This window comes from Lethenteron reissneri, chromosome 46 (assembly GCF_015708825.2).
Source record: "Lethenteron reissneri isolate LAM-NWPU_2019-01 chromosome 46, ASM1570882v1, whole genome shotgun sequence".
NCBI lineage: Eukaryota > Metazoa > Chordata > Hyperoartia > Petromyzontiformes > Petromyzontidae > Lethenteron > Lethenteron reissneri.
This window is the reverse complement of record NC_083824.1, coordinates 3,174,426-3,198,895: the sequence shown is the minus strand read 5'-3', so window position 1 is coordinate 3,198,895 and position 24,470 is coordinate 3,174,426. Positions and strand designations below refer to the sequence as shown.

Genomic DNA, 24,470 nt, shown 5'->3' with positions numbered 1-24,470 from the left:
CAATTAGAGACTTAATGAATGGATGGCGATGGTGCCAGAGCGAGCACTGCCCACACGCACGAATGCCGCTTGCTTTAATTTGTGCAGCAATTGTTATTTTCCGAACCCATCGTCCGTAGGCAACCAGCCATCGTGCAATTACGTCCGCGTACAGCGCGACAGAGTAACAACGCGACCCCGGGGATCACGGTGCCGCCGCTGTAACAGAGCCCCTTTCTGCGCCAGCACCGCTCGTAAATCTTGCAGCCATCAGCCCCGTCGACCGGCATTCTCTCATGACAAACGCCATGAGCCTGTGATAGCGAGGGGGGGGGATGACGGCTGACGGCTAAGGGCGGTGACGGGAGGAGCAGCTGAGGAACAGAGCGAGTCCGAGAAATACGTCCATAAAGGAGATGGATCGATGAAAGTGAGCTCATGCGCAATCACTGGGTGGAGTATTACATTGCGGGATCGCGAGAGGCGGGAATGACTTGGGGAGGCCTTCATTCAGCTGTGGACTGCAATTCATCATCATGTTTGATGATGATGAATAGTGAGTGAATAGTGGAGCTAGCACCACCCCTCGTGCCCCAGAGGCCCAGCACAAAGCCACGACTCGCCCCTGGCCTGCCTTCTCATCTCTCATTTCACTCTTTACCCGTCCACGCTCTCCCTCATCTCTTTCCTCTCATCTCCAAACTCTCTCTGCTCCAGCAACCAAGGCCTCCCATGATGACCTTCAATCCGCCTCCACTAAATGAGAGGTCACTCTTCTCTGCTGCTGCCCCCACTGTCTGGAACATCTTCCCTCTGGCCGCCCACACTGCCGATCTCTCCCCCTGTTCAAGGCCCCATCATTCACCCCCCTGTTCCCCTCTGCCCGAGACCATCGTACATCAACACAAATCGTCTGGGTTCATTCTTGATTTTGATTATTATTCGTTGCGTTTGTTCTCGGAACCAAAAAAGCCCTTGGGAGTGAAACGTCGGGCATGGTGCCGGGCGACGCGCAGTACAACCCGGAATCGAGTCGTCAGGGAGCAGCAGCAGCCCCTCTTGTATCAACCGCGGTGGCGCCACGCGCCCACACATCACGCGGCCTGCACCCACGCTCGCCGCTATACTCAGCACCGCCCCATCACCCGGCGGGACGTCGGGGGCACAGGCAGCGGCGGTGTTCACTCACCTGGTACGGGGGTGGGTGGGCGGGCGGTGTCCTCACGGTGGACATTGACGGGAAACGGCTCGTGTTTATTTAAACAGGGCACAATCAGCTGCTGCTATTGTAAATGTCAAGGGTCGGGGTCAGGGGTCGGATTTCACACGCTAGTCCTGTCTGTGGTGAGAAACTGCTCCTGTGCCGTTAAGTTGCTGCCGAGATAAACGGCAAACGAGAAAGGCGATAGGCGAGCATCGATCCAACCTCCCCCCCCCGCCCTCACGCCCCCCCCCACGCCCCCCATGTTACGAAGCAATCAATTGTCGCGATTCAATTCAGGAATCGATTCTTATGTATCAACGCTTGCGAGCGCTAACGCATTACCTCCGTCCACCCGTAACGTCTCTGCGAGAGCCACACGATGACTCTCGCAAAGATATGATACGCAATATCAATTCTTGTTTTAGTTTTAAAAGTTATGTGTCGTTTAGGGACTTGTGAAGGGTCATTGTGACAAATTACCTTTGAGGCCATTACTGGACAAGAACAACAAAGAAATGGAAGGGAAAAAAATGGGGGGGGATGGCGGAGGCATTTGCCCTGCGGTGGAAAGTGATACGGGCGCAGTGGTGGCGAGATGTTAACTCCCTCGCCTGGTACGCAGCGGACCATGGGTTTGATCCAGACCCTGAAGTCTGTTGTGGATTTGTAGTTTGCACGTTTTTCCCGTGGTCAAGTGGAATTGTATCCGGGCCCTCCAGTTTTTCCCTCCACATTTAGAAACAATTGTTTAGAGTATTTTGGCTGCTTTAAATTTCCATCTGATAAGCCGCTTTTTGTTGAGCTCTCATTTGTGCTCAGGCCACTTCTGAAAAAGATCTAAATAGCTCCGTTGACCTTACCAGGCAAAATAAAAAAGCAGGCGCGCGACAACTACAACAACAAGATGGTCATTTACATATTCATCTCTGAATAACCTTGGTCAAAACAAAAGCTATCACGCAAACGTCGGTAGGCCACTGCTGGAGCACCCACGGGTGGAACCCTAACTGGAGCAGCCTCGCGATTTCCGACAAAACGGACGCGGTGGTCCGGGGAGGTGGCAAACACAACCGAGGGGGGGGGGGTATTCTCGAATCCATCTGTGCGAGCATTTCTGTGGAGGGGGTGGAGGAGGGGGGCGCGGGGGTTCGCCTTTCCCACCGGGTTTCTGGTAGGTGACGTAGATGTAGAGGCTGAAAATGATGACGTAGGTGACAAGGGCGGCCCACCAGTTGATGACGAACATCACGCCGCAGCACAGCGCCGCGCCGAACAGCGACACCCACATGTTGTAGTACTTGAAGGCCGGGCGCCAGCCTGCAAGCGCACGCGGGCGGGCAGGCACAAGGGCATTGGCACGGGTGCCACGCAGGACCATTACGGGCAATGGACCTTCATCATAGCAAACAGAACGTGCCATGAAGAACGAGCCATTGCCCCGAATCATTGGTCGTCGTGTATTGTCGCGTTTCGCGAACCTTCGGAGGCGATGCACGCCGATTCGTACGAAACGCTTCGTTTGGGCACACTGCCAAGTTTTATTGTTGCGCAATTAGCACGAGCGTCGAGACTGCAGCGTTTTACGAAAAACACGCTAAACAATCAAACGACAAAAACTCTCTCGCCGACGTGTTTACGGGACGCGCCGGTGACCTTGCTCGGCGCGAGTGTCGCGTTGCGGTCGTGAGAAGCGCAGAGCGGCACCGATGGTCCCGGCACACGAACGCGAATCGGTCCGCCGAGCGCGACAAGAGCTGGCAAGGGACTCCCCCCCCCCCCCCCCCCCTCTCGTCAACACCCCCTTGACCGATTACAACAACGTACATCCAAGACAATGGGCACCCTTTATCAGACGCGATGGAAAAGTTTAAAAATGTGCCCTCTCCCGTCGAACGCGGCGAGCTAAAATTAGCCGAGGATAAAGCTCCGCCAACGTAAAATGCTTCAAACGAAACTTTGCTGAGCAAAAGCCAAATCGTGCAACTTTGCAGGCAACGTTTAGGATCGATGGTCGGTTTGCGTAAAATATCTTCAGTGAATATTTTCTGCACCCGACCGACCACTGACTGGCCGATTGATTGGCAGGTTAGATTAGATTAGTCCAACTACCGCACCAGATCACCTCGTGGCCGTCCTGATGATGTCACGGCACCTGCTAAAGGACCCGGGTTGGATGGGGAAGCTCGTTCACACGACAGCTGATGATGCTGGATGTTAAAAACTATACAATAAATGTTTTTATTTTATTTTACCAGGTAAGGACTACTGAGTGACCTGGCCACAAATGAGAGCTCAACAAAGTGGCTTATCTCGTGGAAATTTCGAGCAGCCAATTAACGCAAGTAGAAAAATCCATGCGAACTCCAAATATACAGGTGTTAGGGTCGATATTTAACCCACGACCTGTTGTATACCAGGCAAGGTAGTTAACATCTCACCACCACGGCGCTATCCTTTGTGGTGGCCAGGTCGCTTCTGAAAGAAAAAAAAGTTCATACCTCAAGGTGGGCTTTGCCTGGTAGGATGGGGATGCTTTAGTTTCATTTGTATGTGTTTGGGTGATTCGTTGAAACTTTCTTGTACTTTACACTGATATCGTGTTTTTGTATTGTTCGTTGCAACGTTCTTACCCGACCCTACTAATCATCTGTGAAAAAGTGCTTCATAGCTCATCAGATTCCTCTAGTCGAAATAAAGATTACGATTATGATGACATCGGGCATGTTTCAGGTGATTTGGTTGGAGGCTAATGTTGTGTTAGTCGTATGTGTGTGTGTGTGTTCTGCTTCAGGAGAAAATTTACATTTCAATTCCATTGATATGCAATTAACTCTCCACTTTACTTGTCTCTGTAACCTCACCCATTGGCCCAACGCTCCGATGTTTACTGGGCATATGCCCATTGAAAGAACGTTTTGTCTTAATGGGTTTCCGCTCCCCTGGTTGAAAATAAAGGATCTGTTCACGTACGTTCATGTAGTATGAACAGGCCTCATTGCTTATTTAGTTTTGCAAGCAGAGTTTGGCTGAAGCAAGATCGTAATTTTTTAAGACGACTTTGTGATGAACTGCCGACCGCACACATCACTCGAATTTGACATCTCAATCGAGGATAAAAAACCGCTGACGACAATTTAAAAAAACTTTTTAGAAATTTCTTGTTAAAAAATCTTACGTAAGACTACAACAAAAAAGAAATTCGACAAAAAAAGAAATAATTAATTACACACCTTCAAATCAAAAAGTTACAGGCTTCATCGAAGCAGAAAGCCACGATAAAATATTAACGTCACCACGCCTTTCCATTTTCTCCCCGCCGTCGCGATGTTTTATTTTTTCCGCCCCCTACGAGCCGTGGTTTTAAGCAAACGGGTGCGTCAATTCCGCCGTGAAGGGCTCGCCCCCACCGCTTGCGCGCTGCGTTGCAAAGGCGCAAGAGCACCGGGCTCGGCCGACGATCGCGTCGAGCGTGGAAACCGTCTCGGCGCGACTGATGCGGGCGATCGGAGCGACCGAGGCATCTGCCCGCCCCCCCACACGCTTGCCCGCCCGCCCGCCCGCTGGTGCATCAAATGGCACCAAAGTCGCCGAAGGTTGGTTACGGCGGCGTGTCTTCGAAATCACGTGGGCGGATTTACCCATGAACATTTGAATGGAAAATTTCAACTTGTACTCCCCACAAGCCCAAAATATGAGCCACCGTATTTGGCTTGTGAATTCTACTCTATTTTTGCGTCCTACGGTTGCAATACGTTCAGGAGCTGAAGGCCAATGTCGAGGGTTGCTAGCCACAATGAGGGGGCTTCAGGACAAAATTCGTGTGGTTTTGCTATTCCTCCTCCTCTGTTGAAGCAGCAGGGACTACGGTGGTTTACTATATGGTCCATCGGTGTGGGTTGGATGGCTACAATCGCACTGCTGCGGCTTGTCTTTACTTGTCGACGGTTACACCGGTTGTCGTGTTAATGACGAGCCAAGTTACGTCTTGCATTTCATCTCGATACGTTGCTTCATACCTTCAGAGTACAACGTGCGGTAACGTTAACTGCCGAGCACTCGAAAATAACACGACAGGCTGCAAACAGGATTCGGGAAAACGATCTGGGTTCTGTTAAGTAAACAGGATCCAGCTGGGCCCCAACCATAAATTGGCCCAGTATTTCAAGAACATGCCGTAGTCCCTCCAGCCAAGGGCGCCAACAGCACAGCGACATCGACCCTGGCCGAAGGGAAAAAGATCCCCCAAGCAGCCTACACAGGCTGTTGGGACAAGTGTTATTTGAGAGAACCTATGAAGGCCGGGCACGGGACACGAGGGGGTGGGTGGCCAACACCACGCTCTGCCATCTTTATTTCCCCAGTGCTGATGTTTTACGCACTGCACCAGGTACTCATCTGTAAGGCTGAGTTGACTTAGGGGAGGCTTACGACCGGTTCAAATATTCGCCACCATTATTGGTCACGAGCGTGAATCGAACTCGGGTCACCGGGTTTGGTGTGCAGCGCGCTAACCAATTGCATTACCTCTCCCGTTAGACACATCGTTGTCTTTGTAGCATTAACACACACGCACACCCGAGCCACCTCCTCCGCCACTGCAGGGATGCCCCTTTACGAGTGGTGAACGATCGAACGTCGCACCTGGGGACTTGGCGAGAGAGGCGTGGAAGCAGGAGAAGTTGATGAGCGCGTACGAGGCCAGGAAGAAGTTGGAGATGATCGGGGCGATCACGTTGAGCTCAGCTGCACGCGGGGAGACAAAGGCCAGAACACGTGGATCAGGATCAGCAAATGAGCAAGCGGAGGCTCGGTCCTTGGCACAGGCCCCGCAGAATGACGGACAAGACGGAACAACGCAAGCCGCTGTCGGCTCAAGTCCGCGCGGTGGCCTGCGTGGGAGACGGGGCTGGCGAGGCGACCCTGCCCCCCACCGCGGCCGCCGCAGAGGCCGCCACTACGCCTCACCGATGAGAATGAAGGCGATGGCGATGATGAAGGTGAGGAATGTAGCCGCGGATCGGCTCGTTGTTCTTGCCGTAGCCCACGGCGAACATCTGCATCTTGGGGTAGATGTTGTCCTTGCACAGCGCCTGCGGGAGGGGGCAGTGGAGAAAGATCAATTAAAATAACTGCTTCCAGAACGCGTACGTCGAGCCTGGTTACCACGGAGGCCAGTCACCCTCGACACCCTCCACATCCCTCCACACCCTCCACACAAGCAGCAGCGTGCAGAGGGCCACCATGAGGCTTTGCTAAGCTCACACCGAAGCCATCACTTATGCACGTGGATGGAATCTTATCGCTCCATCTCCCAAGCGATCAATCTCTCCGGTGCGTTCTCATACTTTTGGCTGCCATTCTGTCACCAGTATCATCCGTCGGCCACCCAAACCTTCTCACACCACAGGGTGCATGCTCGCGTAGGCCCACTTCCCCTTTGCCGAGCGGCCACGGTTCCCGGTGTGCGGGAACGAGTCGGGGAGAGCGCCCGTGGCGCGGACTCGAGAGAGGCGCTGCACGTAAGCTGCACGTGAGCGCCCGTCTCACCTGGAAGACCTTGGGGGCGCTGACGAGCGATGCGAGGGCGGATGACAGCGTGGCCGCGAAGATTCCGGCCGTGATGAGTGGCCCGAAGCCCGAAACCATCGTCATCAGCTGCCAGGGACCACACGCACACAGACGCCGGCGCCCGTCAGCCACCCTCACCGGCCAGCGAGCTTGTGTCGCAACATGTCGAATGCTTAGATCATCATAGTTGTCATCAGCTATAAGATATTGTTATGAATGTAGTGGCCCCGAGTGGCTGGAGATCGGGGGGGGGGGGGAGGCGGGGGGGGTCATGTAAATCCTCATGACCTTGAGCATATAGGAATCGACACACATCGTTTTTTTTTACGCATAACAATGGCCGTGCAAGTGCTGAGCTCAAGAAATGTAAACAATTGAGAAACGATTACCCTGGGCCCACTAGCCCTCTCATTAACACAACCACCAGCAGCAGCATCAGCAGCAACGATCACTCCACTGCCATCGCCACTCCCCACGGTCTTGCGATGGAACGATACATCCAGATCCTCTGCACCGGAGCCGACATTATCGTCTCCTCCTCCTCCTCCGCTCTTAGCCACCGTGCCACCACCGATCCTGGCCACTGGCCACTATCCCAGATAGCGTCTGCGTCCTGCCGGAGCCCATTTGCACGCCGCCTCTAACTTGCGCATTTTCTTCGATCCAAACATTCCTCTTCCTGTATCCCAGTGCAATTCCAAGCACGTTCCATTCAGAAACTAAACAATATTTTTTATTTTACGAGATAAGGCCCACTGAGCTACGTAGCTCTTTTGCAGTAGCGACCTGGCCACAAATGATAGTTCAACGAAGCGGCTTACCGCGTGGAAATTTAGAGCAGTCAAATACTCTGCACGCGTGATGTTGATTCTAAATGTGGAGGGAAAAACCGGAGGACCCGGAAAAAAATCCACGCGACCACGGGGAGAACATGCAAATTCCAAATATACAGCGGGCATCAGGATCGGTAGTTAATATCTCCTAGCCACCTGGTGCCCCTTTGTGAGTGTTGACTTTTCCAACAGTACGTTCTAGTCTATCCACAGTACGTAGTAGCAATGATAACAACATTTCCCCATTGTAAACCTCGTTCATGAGGCACAATGGATGGAGCCGCTTTTTAAACGCTGAAAATTAATTTTTACAAAAACAACCCTGCTGTCGCTTGCGCGTCGCCATTCACCATTGCGATCCTAGGCTAGCCACAATATCCGCTCCAGTTGAACGTGTGTGACGTGGAGGGTCCCCACGCGTACTCACGTTGATGAGGCAAGTTATGCATAGTCATGTGAGGTGTGCTCATGCGCATTTCATATGCACAGCCTTACACGAGGGCAAAGACTCGGGCGTCGCAGAGCGTCGCTTCCCATGCGGACTCGGAGTAAATGGACTCACCAGAGCTCAACCTCTGCAGATCTAACAGGTGGACTCGACGTGTGTTCCCGTTACACACGACTTCAAAACAACATCGTCATTTCACGAGCCAACTCGCTGTGGCATCGCTGGGCGCGCGGGTGTTAACTGGACGGTCTCCACGGGTGGCGGAGTCACATTTCGCGGCCGACCTAACAAAGCCCAATTCTTTACAAAACGAAAACGGTGAAACGAGAGAGAGACGGGTGGGTTGATTCTAGGAACTTGAATTGTGAGAAGAAACAAGACGTTGGGAAATGAGTGACAAACGGTTACTCACCAGTGACTCACGGCCTTCTCACTCATTGGTTGGGGTGAGTCACGTGCGGCTACCCGTACCCGTACCCCGCCGAACCAGGGTCGCAAACGGGTACCCATACCCGTACCCGGCCGGGTACCAGATTGCGACCTCTGCCGCGCGGCACCTCGCCGCAACAGACACCGGCGCGCGCCAAGGGCTCGAGCGCGGGGGGAGCTTTAATTGGCTCCCCGTCATCGTCGGTCCCCATTCTTCACTCTACGGTGTCAATTGCTTTGCACGACGGGGACGCAGCGCGGGCCTAATTATTTCTCGTGGACGTGAGATGATTTTCTTTTTTTTTGGGCCTCCGCCAAAAAAGGTCACGCGCGAAAGGTCGCCCCCGCAAGCCGGCCGCCAGTGCCTTGCGATTTTGACATCACGACGCCTTAAGACTTGTCCGCACGGAATGCTTTTCATGTCCGTGAAGCGCAATTAAGTATTACTACGCAAAAAAAACTTGAACCATCGAGCCAAAAAACTAAAAATTACACTTGGCACCTGCGCAAAGGAGATTTACTCCGTTCCCATGGGATTTCCTCCGAGATTCTAGACTCAGCGGCAGCCCTGCTTCGTACGCCGCGCCACGCGGCAACGGCGGGGAGTTGACTGACCGCGTCGGTGACGGGTTCCATTCCCAAACCCTTCCCAAATAAACGCTGCCAGGCGTCGCTTATCGATCGACCTGTTCACCAGAGAGCAGTGGATGATTAGAATCGTTCGCAAAGGGGGGGGGGTGGCGAAGCAGCAAACTTTCGCCCGGTCACTTCCATTGTGCGTCGCCTTAAGACTTTAGAGAAGAACGAGAGCAGCAACAGCCATTTTCACCACCAAGCGGCAGTGATGTCAGCCACCAAGTGGTTCGTGCCAGGCTAGGTGCACTTTGGTTGGCAACGTGACGTGACGAAGGCTCGCAAGAGCGAGAGGGGAGATCACGGGACAGAGCCAGGGAGTTCAGGGTTGACTCACTGAGATGGCTGGCAAATGCTCCCACCTGTGCTTCCCCCCACCTGCGCCACAGTCAACTGCAAACAACTTCCCTTGCAAGGGCTCAGAAAGCAGGCTGGCAAAAAAAACCAGCAGCAGCACACCAGCCCTTGTTGCACTGAAAAGGACAGATCTGTATTTGGCAGCATGAAATCTGTGACACGTGCCAGGCGTGTGCGCCACGTGCGTGTGTGGGAAGCGCATCAACTTAATTTTAGCTCTGTAATGCTGCTCTTAAAACACTCGCTCGTTGGCTCACTTTAAAACAAATATTATTATAACTACTATGTTTGGAAACCTAGAAAAGCCTCAAGACTGTTTTTAGGGAGGCTCCTGCCAAGGTTTATCCAGAGCGGGCGATGTTGCTGCCGAGTGTTCATCCCAATCGAGTGACGTGCAGGTACATTTTCAGCGTTGGGGTGGTTGCTCAACACCGGTTACATTCTATTATTTTGTAGCCGTGGGAGGAAGCCCACGCAGAACAGCGGCGGGTGGGGGGGGCCTAAACACACACCAAATTCCACAGAAAAAGGCAACCGAGTTAGGGCACGAACCCAGGCCCTTCTTTCTGCGAGGCACAAGCGTCACCCACTGTGCCATCCTCACCAGTGTCACCAACTCGCCGGCTCGCCAGCCTTAAAGCAGAGCCAAAAACGAAACGTGTGGGGGGTGGGGACTCCTCCCCCACACGAGCACGGGGTTTGCGAGCCGCGACATGCGCGTGCAAGCCCCTGCACACCCGGCGGCGCGCGGGACCGGCGGGAACCGACAGACCTCCTGAGCGCAGCATCGCGTCGGACCACTCACGAGCACGCCGGCGGCACGGCTAGCGTCAGCAAAAGCTACGATCCTACGTAGCGGCATTGCCCGACGAAGCAACCGACGATCGAACGGCATCGGCCGTTGTCTACAAACCGCTGGATGAACGCTTCCCTCCCGCCTCCGCCCCATGGCATCCCCATCCCTCGCCGGGCACCACCGCTGCTACCGCCAGTCGTCACTCATGCACGTGGACGGATCTCATGGCTCCATCTCTGCGGCGGTCGTCCTATTGGGCGAGTTTTCCCCCACTTTGGCTGCCAAGCCCGTCACCGGCCTCATCCTTTTGGCCATCTCATCCCCTCGAGCCATGACGTGCCCTGCCCAAGCCTCAATACGAAGTTTTCTAATCCACATGTTCCTGTAATCGTACAGCGGTGGTCATAATAACAGAATAGGAGTATTGTTTGCGCTGACGCACGAGTCAGAGAGCCGGCGTTTAACACAGTCAACTGAAAAGACGACAACGGCCCTTTAATGACGGACGTTATAAATTCCATGAAACGGGGATGAAGGGTGAACAACTTGTCGGCTTCGAAAAGTAGATAGATAGGTGGCAATAAATTGTTCAAAGATGTAAATCAGGGATTGGAGGGTGCGATGGGCGGGCCACATGTGCAGGATGTATGGAAGAGGAGCAGTCGCCGAGCCTGGCATTGGGGAGTGCCACTCAGGGGTTGGGAATCGAGGAGGCAAGGCAAAAAAAAAAATCTAAATCCAGACCACGGTGGCGATGAAAACGGTGGTCACTGAAGGACAGGTGTCAACTTTAGGATCTGGCAGAAGGGAAGAGATGGCGGGACGCAGAGAAATCAATGGCATGACCTCTTGACCTTAGCCTCGTTATATTGAGGATGAAAGTAAAAGAATAAAGTTATTCCAGCTTAAGAGCTGCGCTTTCCAAATCCCTGCCCTTTGGGTTGGGATTTGGCATGCGGCAGCACGAAGCAACGCACGCGGGTGTGAAATTTGATTATTCAGCTTACAGATTTTTTTTTTTAAGAAATGGAAACTCACTAAACTCCAGCCAGTGGCTGTGCTCACACAAAGGGGATTACCGCCGAGCACAGAGAGATTCTTGACAAAATGTTCAACGATCCCCGCTGCGAGGCGTACCAACACAACGATTAACGGCAACGACTGCGAGAGATTAACTCGCCCCAGCATCCCCTTCCCCCTCCTCCTTCACCACAAATGACCCGGCGCTTCAAGAACACGGCTGCGAGAGTGCGTGTGTGTACGCGTACGCAAAATGTGTACGTGCGTGCGTGGATGGGGAGTGGTATTGCGGCGGTCGGCGGCGCTGCGCCGTGAATCCGGCGACCCGAGTTCCATTCCCGCTCACGGCCGACGACGGTTCCGTTACAGGGATACGCACTTTACCTACGCGTACATAGGGAAGTGCGTTATGGGTGCAGCAGCACCATGGGATTACCGAGGAGAGTAGCGCGGTGGGTGCGGGCGATGCGTGGTAATCGCGGGACACCGCTGCGTTCGCCCTATGTACACGCAGGGACGTGCTTGCGTGCGTACGTACGCGCGTGCGTGCGTGTGTGTGCGCGTGCGCTGCACCTGCACGTTGTCGATGAGGCCGTAATTGCACTCGTGCTCCTTGCAGTAGGAGAAGTCGTAGCCCAAGTCGCACGCCGCGCCCGAGCAGTTGGCGGCAGAGCCGCTCAGCGCCAGCGAGTCGTTGATGCGGCCCGTGGCGTGGCGCACCGCCACCGCGCCTGCAGGACGCGCCGCACCAGACGGGGACACGGGGCCGGGGGGGGGGGGGGAGACATCGGATCGGGGATCGGATAGCGGAGGTTAGCGTCGTCGTTTGGGTGCCGTGACCCACGCTTGGTGGCGCTGGACCAACGCCGCCCCCCCCCCTCCCCCCAATAGCGGAAATCGCTTTTTGGGTGCCCTTCGTCCTTCAGATTTAGAAGCTCAGAGAGAAGGGAAATGGGCCAAGCAATCACGACATAGAGGAGAGAGACACCCATGAGACAGACGTAGAGAATTGAGAGAGATGAAGACAAGAAACAGAGATGGAGTCAGACGAGAGAAGAGCTCCAGGCAGCGTCGGGATGAGAGAGATTAAATCGGCTATTCATGTTCATATTTCTGCGTAAATTAGAATTTGAATTCAACGCGACGTTTGATTTGCCTCTTATTTTATTATGAATCCAGGGCCCCTTGAGCTCACTGGGGCTCTACGCTTTCGCTTGGTTTTCCTGCAGCCCCGGCACCATCGCTGATAACCCGATTCCATCGCTAATGTTCCGCTGGGAGGCGTTCGCTTCCTTTTGGCAATAAATCAGAAAATGGAAACCGATCACTTCAAACAAAAGATAATCTCAGCAGTAATGGCTCCGTGAACTGAGGCCCCCTGACAGTACCCAGCCAGCGAGTGCGTTGCTGTTAAACACAACAGGGGAGCGGTAGTGGAGTGGCTCGCGCCCTGCGCTACGAACTCGGCAAACAGTTCGATCCCCGCTCGTGGCCAACACCAGCGGCTATTATCTGCACTGGTGCTGGGCCTCCTCTAGGTAAACTCAGTTTCAAATATGATGCGTAAACATCACCACTAGGGAGACAAATTTTGGTCGGGTGTGTTGCTGGCCACCCAACCCCTCGTGTGCCGTGCCGGCCTTCATTAAGTGCTCGCTAACAGCACTTGCCCCAACAGTTGGTTAAGGCTACACAGCAGCTGAATTTGTAAATGGCACTCTTGAGTGTAAGAGGCCTTCTTAAATTGATGCTGGAACAAAATAAAGTGGGGGAGGCAGGGGGGTGAAATAGTGCCGAAACATCCCATCCGCCGAAGAGCCAGGACGACCCTTCGGCGGATCCTGCCTCGAAGTTCGATTAACTTGAACGTGCGGCGACGGCCCCCATCCATTCACCGGAGTGGCCCAGTGCGGCCGTTGGTCCGTCAGTGACACTTCGCAGAGCGGCCTCGCAATTCGGAAAAAGTTTGCACAGCTGCGCCGGGTTATTACATTTCTCGGTGTAACATTAGACTCCTTGCTACCTCGGGCCAACAATTAACGAAGCTCGTTGAAATTGCCAGGCCTCTTCGTAATGAACGCTGCGCACGCCCCCTGCCCAGGCCAGAGCCAACTGATCGTGGAGTGAGCGGGTGAGCGCAAGGCGCCACTGCAAATCGCGAGGGTCGTTTTGCCGCCACGACTCAAGCGAAATCCGCGACACGTTCGGACACGGCCTGTCGTCAGGCAGGATCATCGTTTATAGCCAGGAAAAACTTAATTCCCCTTCTGATTAATTTACGTGCTCTTTTGCAAGCCTGCGCACAGCCAGAACGGGGGGGGGGGGGGGGGGGGAGAGCCGTGGCGTAAGCTCTCGAGAGCATGCAGGCGGGTGCACAACTGCACCGGAGAAGGGTTGCCACCTCTTGCAGTAAACAAAAACCCGGGGAGGTATCATGTAAGGAAGAAATGATTACAGGGGGGCGGCCGACATACACATATATATATAAATGCATCTAGAGTGGTGTAATGTTGTTACAATCATTATGCAACAGACAAAAAAAGACACGGCGCTTTTAAATGGAATATTTCCCCCCGCAGATGCCGCCTGCTCAAAATACGAGGCCGATCCTGGGAAAAACAGAACAGTTGGCAACCCTATGGTCGGAGCCCACAGGTGGGAGGGGCCAAAGTGCGTGGCCACGAAGAGGGGTGGGGGGGGAGCCCTCCATTGACGAAGGCCGACGTAGAGAATAGAAGCGCGGGATTTGAAACTAAAAGATTTTTTATTTTACCAGGTAAGGCCCACCCGAGCTGTATAGCTCCTTTTCAGAGGCGACCCGGTCACAAATTATAGCTCAACAAAGTGGCTTATCACGTGCAAATTTATAGCATCACCTAAAATCGGAGGACCCCGCGACAACGGGGAGAGAGACATGCAAATTCCAAATATGCAGGCGACAGGGTCGGGATCGAACCCACGAACTCCTGCATACCAGGCGAGGTAGTTAACATCTCGCACCCATATATGGAATAACCGCAAAGTCTCTTCTCCACGCGTGAATTCCGTGCCCTCTTCATAGAATCAAGCTAGGGTCCGACAGAGACGGGGAATAACAGCATCTGCGATGTTTACCCTCCACGTAATAACAGCAGCGGGCAGGAGGAGCCCTACCGCGTATGACAGCGTGAAGAAAAAATGTAAGCAAAGGTGAAAAAGCTGAGGACACGTCCGATGGCCAGAAATCCGAAAACTGCCAAACAGGATTTTGTTTGGGAAGCTGTGATGTTCAGCCTCCGAGGAAGATTTGGAAATTACATGAAAACAAATTAATTGCCACGTGAAACGCGAAATTATCAATCCCTAACTGGGCCACAAAAACACCGCTAAACTGCGTCGGGTAAAATATATGAACAACACTAATGACCTTTTTTCCAGGTAACGGGAGCTCGCAGACAAAAACACTTTGTGTGCCCAACTTTATAAGGGGGGAAAAAAAAACCTTTCAGGCCTCTTCCCCGCTAATGTGTTTACAAGCTCGTAATCGCAAAACTGGGCTCAAGTGCAGTCTCTCTGCCCAGTCGCTGCCAATAAGTGCATACACACACAGCAATTATTTATATATATATTACTTTAATTTGGCTCCATTCTAGCACCGAGGATTAAAATTCCTGGTTTCATTGCCCTGTGACAAGCAGGCAAAACCTTATAGAAGGGTGTAGGAAAGTATGCCCCCTGCTGTGTTAAGATAAATATACCGATTGAAGGATTTTTTTCAGAAGGAAATCTCTGATAAATGCGGTTCTCAGACACGCGCGAAGGAAACGCTGCTCCACGAAATTTCCCAATGGGTTCATTGTTTCACGACGCAAACGTCGATAGCGCACCAGAAACAACGTCGGAAAATAGCACAAACGACAATTCTTGTGGTCTAATTTTTATGACCTTGTGTGTATTATTATTTTTTTAGCATGGTGACGTATTTTTTGTATGCGATCATTTACGTACATTTTTAATAAACAATTCTTAACACGCGCACAAATTCGACAAGTCAGATCACGAGTGTAAAAATCAATTTCAATCGATCGACCGATGTGCATCGCCGCATGCTCAAGTTCCTAGCGAGCCACTCTTGACGTGCACATTGGTTCGCGCGCGTATCAGCGCGTCGTAAAGTGGACACGTCCAACGCGCGTGAACTCCGGTTAAAAGTTAACGTTTATGAGCCATCTGCGGGCCGGCCAAGATACGCATCGCTTTTTACAAGCCGTGCTAGGGGGCAGGCAATGGCATTTGAACCCACGACCGCAGAAAGCGCACGTCCGCCCCGTGTTAGCTTTGTTCGTGAGATTCGTTTTTATTATTATTTGAATCGACTTATAACGAGCGAACGGACAACGTCAAGCACCACAAGGACTCCGATGACTGCCCAGCAAACGCCAGAGGGCCACACTGACAAGACAGAACGAACAAGTGACAGACTTTGGAAGACTGAGGTCATTTAGGAACACAAGATGGAGGAATACCTGAACATCATAATTTGTTTCGTGTGTATTTAAGGGCTTTATCGAGTTCACAGATTGGCCGACCTGACTAAGAGTGTTTGACTCAATGTTCGACTGCCTTAGTTGAACGCACATCCGCACGCAAGCAAGCACACACATACGCATGCCTAACACGCACGCATGCAGCAGGCTACGTTTTGGAAGTGCCGTGGTAAAAGACACCTAAAACGTGGGGGGGGGCATAGCCGAGCGCTGGTGATCTGACAAGTTAACCGGTGAACACGTTTGCCGGCGTCGGCAAGGAACAGTTTCGATTGCCTCCAATAAACACTTGCGATCGCCGTTAGCACACAAACAGTAAAGATTAAAGTGTGCCGATTAACGAGGTGCCTTGTGTTTTTGATGGGGGGAGGGGTGGGGGGGAAAGTTGGGCAGGGGGGGAAGGTTTGGCGGTGGGGGGGGTGAAAGTCACGGCGCACGACGACGGAGAAAATCCTCGATTTACCGTGGGGGTGTGCGAGTCAGGCTGACCGGGTGTTAGAAAAACAATTTAAAAAATTGTAGCGAGAGAGCCAAATTCCCCATCACGAAGGCAGGTTTGACATGGCCACAAAGCAGGCGCGCTCCTGTACGAGAACGGACGACAAAAGCGGGAAACGTTGTGTGGTTTTTAACCCATCCAAAACGCCACTGCAGAAACGGCTCTGGAACTGACGCCCCTCTAACGGACACCGAAATCCACAAGATTCCTAATCCTTGTCATCACCATCAACCACCATCTATCTGCCAGTGCACGAATGCCTGTCCGACGCCCATCACACGCCACCCCTCCCACGGTGATGCGACGATCCACCGACGGGAGTAGCTCCCGCACAACGGGCCCATTTTTGTCGCTCCATCTGCACGGCGAGACATCCTCTCTCGTGCCTGCCGTTCCGTTTGCCATCTCGACCGCCAGCCATCGCCTAGTCTCGCGGCGTCGTCCTGCCAAGGCCCAATTGAATTTTCCTAGCAGGTCGCTGTCAACGCGACGTTCTCTATTCCGCACCCTCCTCTGTTTGCCTCTCGGTCTGCACCTCGAGTGTGCAACCTCTCCATGCTCCTTCTAGCACTCTTCCACTCGCGTTCCATTTTCTTCCGTCAACGCTCCCCGCCTGTTTCTGATCCGAATGTCGCAGCGGGACAGATGGATGCACTGGTTGAAAAAACTTTCTTCTTCAAAATTTTTAACAAATAAATAAAATCGGCTTGCTACACTTGCAGCACGTCGCTCGCTCGCTCGCTCGCTCGAGGAGTGTGCTTGGGAAGAAGCGACGCCGCTTGCCAAGTGTGGGTCTATCGCGGCGGTGCTGTCGAGCTTCGTGCGCCCGCGTTTGGGTTGCACCGGCACGTCACTCGGCACGACGCGGTCCCAAATTCAGCTGCTGAAAAAACTCCCGGCGCACGCAGAAGCCGAACGTCGGGAACGTAACAACCCTGAAAACAAATACAAGAGCTGGGCAACACCCCCTCCCCACCCCACCCTGCTGTTTTTTAAACGACCCCTTGCTTGAAAGCATGGCGATGTGTTTACCACCGCTGTTAGTCGGTGCACGGGAAATGAACGATAATAAAACCCCAAACGTAAAATCCGGGCGTGACGTCAAACACCGCCCGCGTGAAGAAACGAACTCGCCGGGTGACGATAAACGGACCCCGCGCCCTCGCAACTCTTCTCTCGTGCGTCGTTAACCTCCCCCCGCGAGGTCATGCCTGACCTTTATAAGGAACCGACACAAACACAACTCAGCTACTGGCAGAACAACAACCACACAACAACACCTCTCCCAGCCCAACATCGGTGCTGCCAACCAAACTAGCTCACCACCACCGCCCGACTCGACCGACGACCAGACTCACTCACTACTACTCAGTGATGTACTCGCCACCAGGAGGGTATGGAATTACGATGCTCCCCCTTGGTGATCGTAGTTTTGTGGAGCGTTCCTAAACTGCCGTCACCCGAATGGGCCACACGGTTGCTGATGAGAGATGTTCAAACTGTATTCTTAGGTTTTTTCGGTAAAGCTAACAGCGTGTTTCAGCCGCACCGAACCTCACAATAATAATATCCAGGGCCTACCTTGGCTCCTCCCACACTCAACCAGTATATATACAAGGACTGTTTTCTTGGAATTTCTCTTACGTGATACAGCTATCGTGCTGTGACGGTTCCACCTGAAGAAGGAAGCTTGTGTTGCCTCCGAAACGTCATGATTTTTATTAAATTTTTATTTTACTTTTATTAATTTGAATTTTTTACCTACGTGACTTTACCGAAAAAACCTAAGAATATGAATCCTTGCAGTCACGAAAGCTTCAAATCTAGAAGTTAAAACTGGTCCTTGCCATAGGAATGTGGAATTTATGCCACCGGATGAGATTGCCCGCCCATGCTCAACCGAGCATGGGCGGGCACTCCACTTTGATACCTGACACGGACATCAGCTGGATAGGTGAGAGGACAGCCTAACATCGACACAGCAGCCGAACATAACAGCTTGAACAGCCCTGAGACTATACCCTGAACACTATCCAACAGCTTGACGACACACCAGTGAAAAGACTGCGCTAACAATTCCAATGATCACATTGACAGCAGCCTAAATACTACACAGACGCACAACCGCCGATGGCTAGAATGCTCCCTTAACAATCTCGCCACGCACCCGACCCAGGCCTAAACAAACAACGCAGCCCAGAGACTTTAAATCATCCCGTCGCTGCGCCCACGTGGGCTGCGAGTGTGCCGCCACCATCCATCACCACCGTCCGCTGCCGGGGCTACGGCCTGGCAGGAACTTCGTCCTGTAAAAACAAAACCTCCCAGTGGCCCTTGACAACCGCTCCGGCTCCAGGCTCGGGGCCTTTTCAATAACTCGCGTGGGTGCCAGCCGCCCTGCCCGCCGGTCTCATTAAGTGGCCTTTCACCACCCTCCCCCACCACCTGCAAATCAGCGGTGGGAACGCGAGGTGGCCATTCTGAAGGATCAGCGGTGTGCTTCATCAGACTCAGCGAGGTGCGCTTCATCAGACTTGGTGGCGCGAGGGCAGTCAACGGGAGGCCGGGTTTGTAACGAACCTTGCAAAAACGAACCTCACTATCACGCTGTTGCCAGGAGACCTACCTGGTGAATGTAAAGGCGTAGCTAATGTGGCATAGCGCCGTTGTTTTTAAAGACATTATACTCCCCGCAAAGAACTGTAGTGACATGACCGCACTACGCTAGCCAGCGTCAAACTGTGCCACACGCCCTGCCAAATGGCCTTGAGGGAGCCTCGGTACCGATAAAGTTATTTTATTAGATTAATTCTACCTTGTAAGGCCCACTCAGATTTATAACTCTTTCAGCAGCGACCTGGCCACAAATGATAGCTCAACCAAGTCTCTTATCATCACGTGGAAATATATAGCAGCCAAATATTGTAAAACGCATGTTGATTCTAAACGTGGAGGGAAAAAACGGGAGAACCCGGAGAAAAATCCACACGACCACGGGGTGGAGAGGGACACGCAAACTCCAAATACACAACAGGCGGCAGGGTCGTGATCGAACCCTCGACCTCCTGTATAGCAGGCGAGGTAGTTAACATGCCACCAGCGCGGCGCCCACCGCTGACGAGAGAGAACGCTTCCTCGCCCCCCCCCGCTTGCCCGACGCGAGGCGGCCGGCGTTCCACAGGCGGCTCTTACCGGTGCTCATGGCGATGCCGAGGTACGTGATGGTGGTGATGAGGATGGCGAGCATCGTGCCGCGTGGGATGGCTGCCTGGGGGTCCTGTGGGTGCAGAGCGCAGTGGTGGGCGGGCGGGGGGGAAGTTAGCGGCACATTCACCAATTGTTCACAGTCTCTTGATTTCGACGTTCCGATGACAGGGGGAAATGTGTGGGGGGGGGGGGGGGGGTGGGCAAAGAGGTCGTTCCTCAATCGCGAATGTGGGGAAGGACGGCACAAAGTCATTCCCATTCATGACGCTTGTGAAAGTTACGCAGTTGGGTTTGAAATGCCTTGAAACTAACACCTAAACAGTGTTTTATTTGACCAGGTAAGGCCCATTGAGCTATGTGGCTCTTTATCAAAAGCAACCGGGCCACAAATGACAGCTCAACGAAGCGGCTTATCGCGCGCATACTTATAGCAGCCAAATACTCTAAACGCAGGTTTCTCAAATGTGGGAGGGAAAAACCGGAGGACCCGGAGAAGAATCCACATGACCACGGGGAGAACATGAAAACTCTAAAGATACAACAGGTGTCAGGGTCAGGATCGAACCCACGACCTCCTGTATACCAGGCGAGGTAATTCAAATCTTCTAGCCACCGCGGCACAAGGGGGTGGGCGTTTAGCAGCTTGTTCATTCCGCGCTGTTTGCCGCGTGTCTCTCGTTCGCATCGTTAACCCGAAGATGCGTTTGCGTAGAACTTTCATTGATCGCACACACGGTTGTTTCGTACATCCACAATTCAATGCATGCATTGGGCGCATTTCTGGTCCGTGTGTTCCTCTTGCGGACATTGGTTTGAATGCGGTCGAGGGCGGGACGCATAATGGCTACAACGGTCGATTGCTGCGTGGTCAAGACGGATGACAGAGCGGCAGCCAAAGAAGAAAACACCTCAGAGTCGACGTCACCCGCGGAGATGGAGCGAGGAAAGCGGGAATTAGAAGGATCGTTGTATCTTGAGACCGTGAGGGACGGCCACAGCTGGAGGACGACTTCATCCAGGCTGATGAGGATGATGATGAAGATAATGAAGGTGATGATGAACCTGATGATGAATAAGAGGAGGATCGTGACGACGATGATGGACACGACAATGATGAGGATCGCGATGAGGATGATGCGTGTGCACGCAGGAGCTCACGGCGAGGTCCCCGGAGATGTTGGCCCCAGCCAGGATGCCGGTTGCCGCCGGGAAGAAGATGGCGAACACCGAGAAGAAGGTTTCTCCGTTTTGGAAATCGGGGCCCATATTCTCCGAAAATACTTTCGCTGCAAGGAGAAACGAACACACGAGCCTACGGTCAATGTGGGTGTGTGCGCTCGTCGTCATCAACAGAAAACTCACGAGTACGCCTGCTATTCGTGCCCAACTCACAGCGCAAGGCTTTCGTCACCGAGGCTGTAAAGTTCACAGGCGCGGTCTGCGGTAGATTCTCAGGGGGGCGGGATGACGATTGCGACGTGCGTTTCTCCAACCCGAGCAATTTGCGTGTCCCGCAAATTTGGAACGCGCCGCACAAAGCCCTGGTCTCTGTGTAGTAACGCCACAGGGGCCGTTACCGTCCAATGGGAAGAGAAGGTGGCGCCAAGCCTATGGACAGCAGTTCATACAATGAGGGCGAGTTTCTTAAATCTCCCCCACCACTTCTGTCCGTCCACCTGCACCACAATTAGTCAATCGGGTAGGTTGTGTGTGGTGGTGGGGTAAAGTGTGGGTATGGCCCCCTTCTTGCAAGACGTCTGTCCAGCATCAAAGCGTAGGCCTAAAATACCCTCCAGATCTCCCCCTTTAGCGGAGGCCCTTTGGCCAAACGGTGGCATGAGCAAGCAATCGCAGGGCTCCACCTTCACCATTTGTGTGCCTATAACGGGGGGTGAGACCTCAAAAGGCCAGGACAAAAGTCTCATTTGCAAGAGTCACCCTGGGGGGGGGGGGGGGGGGGGGGCACCAAAGTGAAAGAAGCAAAACAAATCTAAAATAAAGCACAGCAAGAGAAGCAAAAAGAAATGTCGCAGGGCCGGTGGCGGTCCCTCCTGGCGACGGAACGCCCAAAAGGAGCCCCCCCCCCCCCCCGCGCTCGTCGGCCCGGTCCCACGACCACCGCCTGCCACCACCGGGCGGTCGCTTGGTGCCGCGACCCTCGGCGCACACAGTGGCCAGCTCTGTCGGAGAGTCGTAAATTGGTCGCGAAAAAGCGGTCGCCCAGGGTGGTCAACGACCGTCGATTCCCCAAGAGAAGTGAGGAAAGGTAAAAACAACCCAACCCTCGGGCACCGCTGCTGCTGCCCTCTGGGGCCTTACAAGAGTTGCTGTTACAGGGCTCATTCTATGGCTCCTGGGTTTTGAAATCATTCCCCGCACTCGCCGTAACCTGTAAACATTTAAACTTTAATCTCCTGATCTCATCGGCACATGAATAGCTTCACTGTATAAACTAACGCCATTCATTCACTCGTTCACTGGGGCCGATCAGACCTTTATGTGCTATCGCCAAATGCCATTGCGAAATGCCGACGTGACGCAATCACAGACATATTTCGAGCATCCGTGCTCTTCTTGAACGCATAAGCAATCCCGTCGAGTGGCATGCGCGCTTTGCACGAACAAAATTCCGTCTTTGAAAAGTCTTCCCAAATAAGGATGCAGATAACCAACCAGGTGCGAATGATTCTCCTTACAAGTCTCTCAAAATAAATCAGCGCAAGCCTCCCTTAAATGACACGACTTGTGTGTGTGGCCTCCCACATTCTGAACGCTTCCCCTCTCTCCGCCCGCAGTGAAAATCGACACCGCTCCCTCCGCACAGCTCACCTCTGGTCGCTCTTTAAGATCACGCTCATTACACACAAAGTGCTTGCCACAAATGAGCCACAATACCTTGGCTGTTCTCGTCAAAGGGGCATGGCCCATCACGCAAACTTCGGCCATCCTCGCAACAGCGGCTTGTGGCTCACCATCGAACAACAAAGGTCAACTGTGTCGACCGCTTTCAGATGCGCCCTTCCTTCCGATATTAGGACGCCGCTGGAGCTATGGCACTTTCAAATCTAGATTGAAAACTCATTTCTTTACGACTTCTTTTTGTGTTTAGTTTGTTGTCCTTCCCCCGCACCTGCAATTGGCGCGGTTGGCTACTTACGGTGTGTGAAAGAAGTTCAACAAACACTCGTACATCTTGAGCTGTGCCCTCCTCTCTGTCCGTCTTCGGGGCTTCCATCCTGGCATCCCTTCCTCTTTCCTGATGATCCTACCCCCCACCTATCTGCCCTTGAACGGCAACGGACTCTACCACTCACCCTTCCCGTGGTGTGCCATGGGTAAACAAAGTTTCATGCAGTGCGATTGACACGATTAAGCGTCGCAAACGAATCCAAGAATAGCGACATTGTACAATGCGGAGAGAATGTCGCACGTCTCGTGGCTGTGGGATCATATAAGCCATCGATAATTTAAGATGTAATTATCTGCAGCCTAGGGTGCCATTCAAAATTTAACTTTGTTACTTCAAAGTCAAGCTTCCTGGTCTTATTCAATTGCCTTTTAAAAACCAAAGCCACTGCAAAATGTACCGGTTGGTCAACAAAGTTGAAAAACGCACAACAGTCAACGCACGTACAGAGTCATCGTAGAGGCATGGCCGTAGACAGGAAGAGAGGATCTATGGAGCAACCTGGAGAGAGATTACGGAACCCACCCGGGTGACACTCGGCTGCCGACTTTTACACCCAACGTCAAAAATCAAGAAGACAGGTGCGATCCAGAAAAAAACTGAAACTTCACCTACCCACGTGGATATTAAGTGGAACCCTAATACAGATAAAGGCCTTCCCTACCCACACCATGCTGGTCACTGGTAGCCGTCTGACCATTACGTCACCATGCTGGCCAATGCGGCAGAACCGGCTCAAACGTAGCCGTGGCCGAAATCGAACTCATCCGGGCCGGAGTTTCACAGCGCAGCGCGCCAATCGCCGCTCCACCGCTCCCCCCTCACAAACCCGTACACGATTCGTAACCACGTCGGATCCCACGCCCGACGTTTGGACGCGTGCACGGCCAGAGTCGATTTTTAAATCGACGAGTTGACCTACGTGCGTCACTACGCCGCTGGTGGTAAACACGCGACGTCCTCTCGGCGCTCACCTTGGTAGCCAAAGTATCCTCGGCTCTTCTTGTCCTCGGTCGGGGGGATGAATGTGCCAATGAGGAAGTTGGCGATGGCCAGCAGCAGGATGACCAGGAGGACGATCTGAGCCTGCGGTGACAAGCGGTCACGCGCAAGCGTGTGCGGCTTAGCGCCCGGCATTACCGCGCGATCGTCGTTCGCGCGCGACGCTCAACTCGCCACGCGGCTCGTGCCGTCGCCCGCTGTAGCGGCGTGACGCCGACTCGGTTCGTGGTGAAGCGGCTCCCGGCACGCGGGGCGAAACGTCGGGCATCGTGGCGAGACAACGTGCGGCGGCGCCACCTGACAAAACACGTCGGAGGAGCGGTCGCCACGGCGAGCGTCCCCGCCCGCGATTGGGGCATGGCGGTCGCCGCGTGGAGGCGGTCGGCTCGCGACCGGCCACGCTTCCTGGCCGGCACCACGGGCGTCGCGCCCCGCTCCAGGGTTGTTGTTGTTGTCGAGGCATCACCCACGAGGCTTCACGCAGGTGATGAAATCGCGAAGCCGCCACGCTCGCGCTCGCGCCCACGGGTCTCTAGAGCCTCAATGAGCGCCATTCACAGAGACCGCCCCCTGCACCCCCACCCCCACAGCAGCGGTGAAGAAACCTTCCGTCGCGCGGCATCCATTACTTCGATTCCATAAAGCGGCGATTATTCTCGGGGTGAAAACCCGGCCCGAGTCGACGAGGCACGAACGCCGCATTGTCCCGAGCGCATCAAGTTGTATTCGTTGCAGCTGAGCAGCCGTTTGTCACTCCACTGCTGGATGAGGGCCTCCCCAGG

General features: G+C 53.5%; 1 protein-coding gene across 1 annotated transcript in view; it reads right to left on the bottom strand.

Moving 5' to 3' along the window:
- LOC133354093 (solute carrier family 12 member 2-like) overlaps positions 1-24,470 on the bottom strand; it is a 125,725-nt gene that overhangs the window by 21,037 nt on the left and 80,218 nt on the right. The window contains 9 exon segments of the mRNA XM_061570665.1: positions 2,345-2,500; positions 5,825-5,926; positions 6,149-6,188; positions 6,190-6,273; positions 6,731-6,838; positions 11,841-11,998; positions 19,485-19,569; positions 20,658-20,785; positions 23,661-23,772. Of these exon segments, the coding sequence (XP_061426649.1) occupies positions 2,345-2,500; positions 5,825-5,926; positions 6,149-6,188; positions 6,190-6,273; positions 6,731-6,838; positions 11,841-11,998; positions 19,485-19,569; positions 20,658-20,785; positions 23,661-23,772 (973 nt within the window).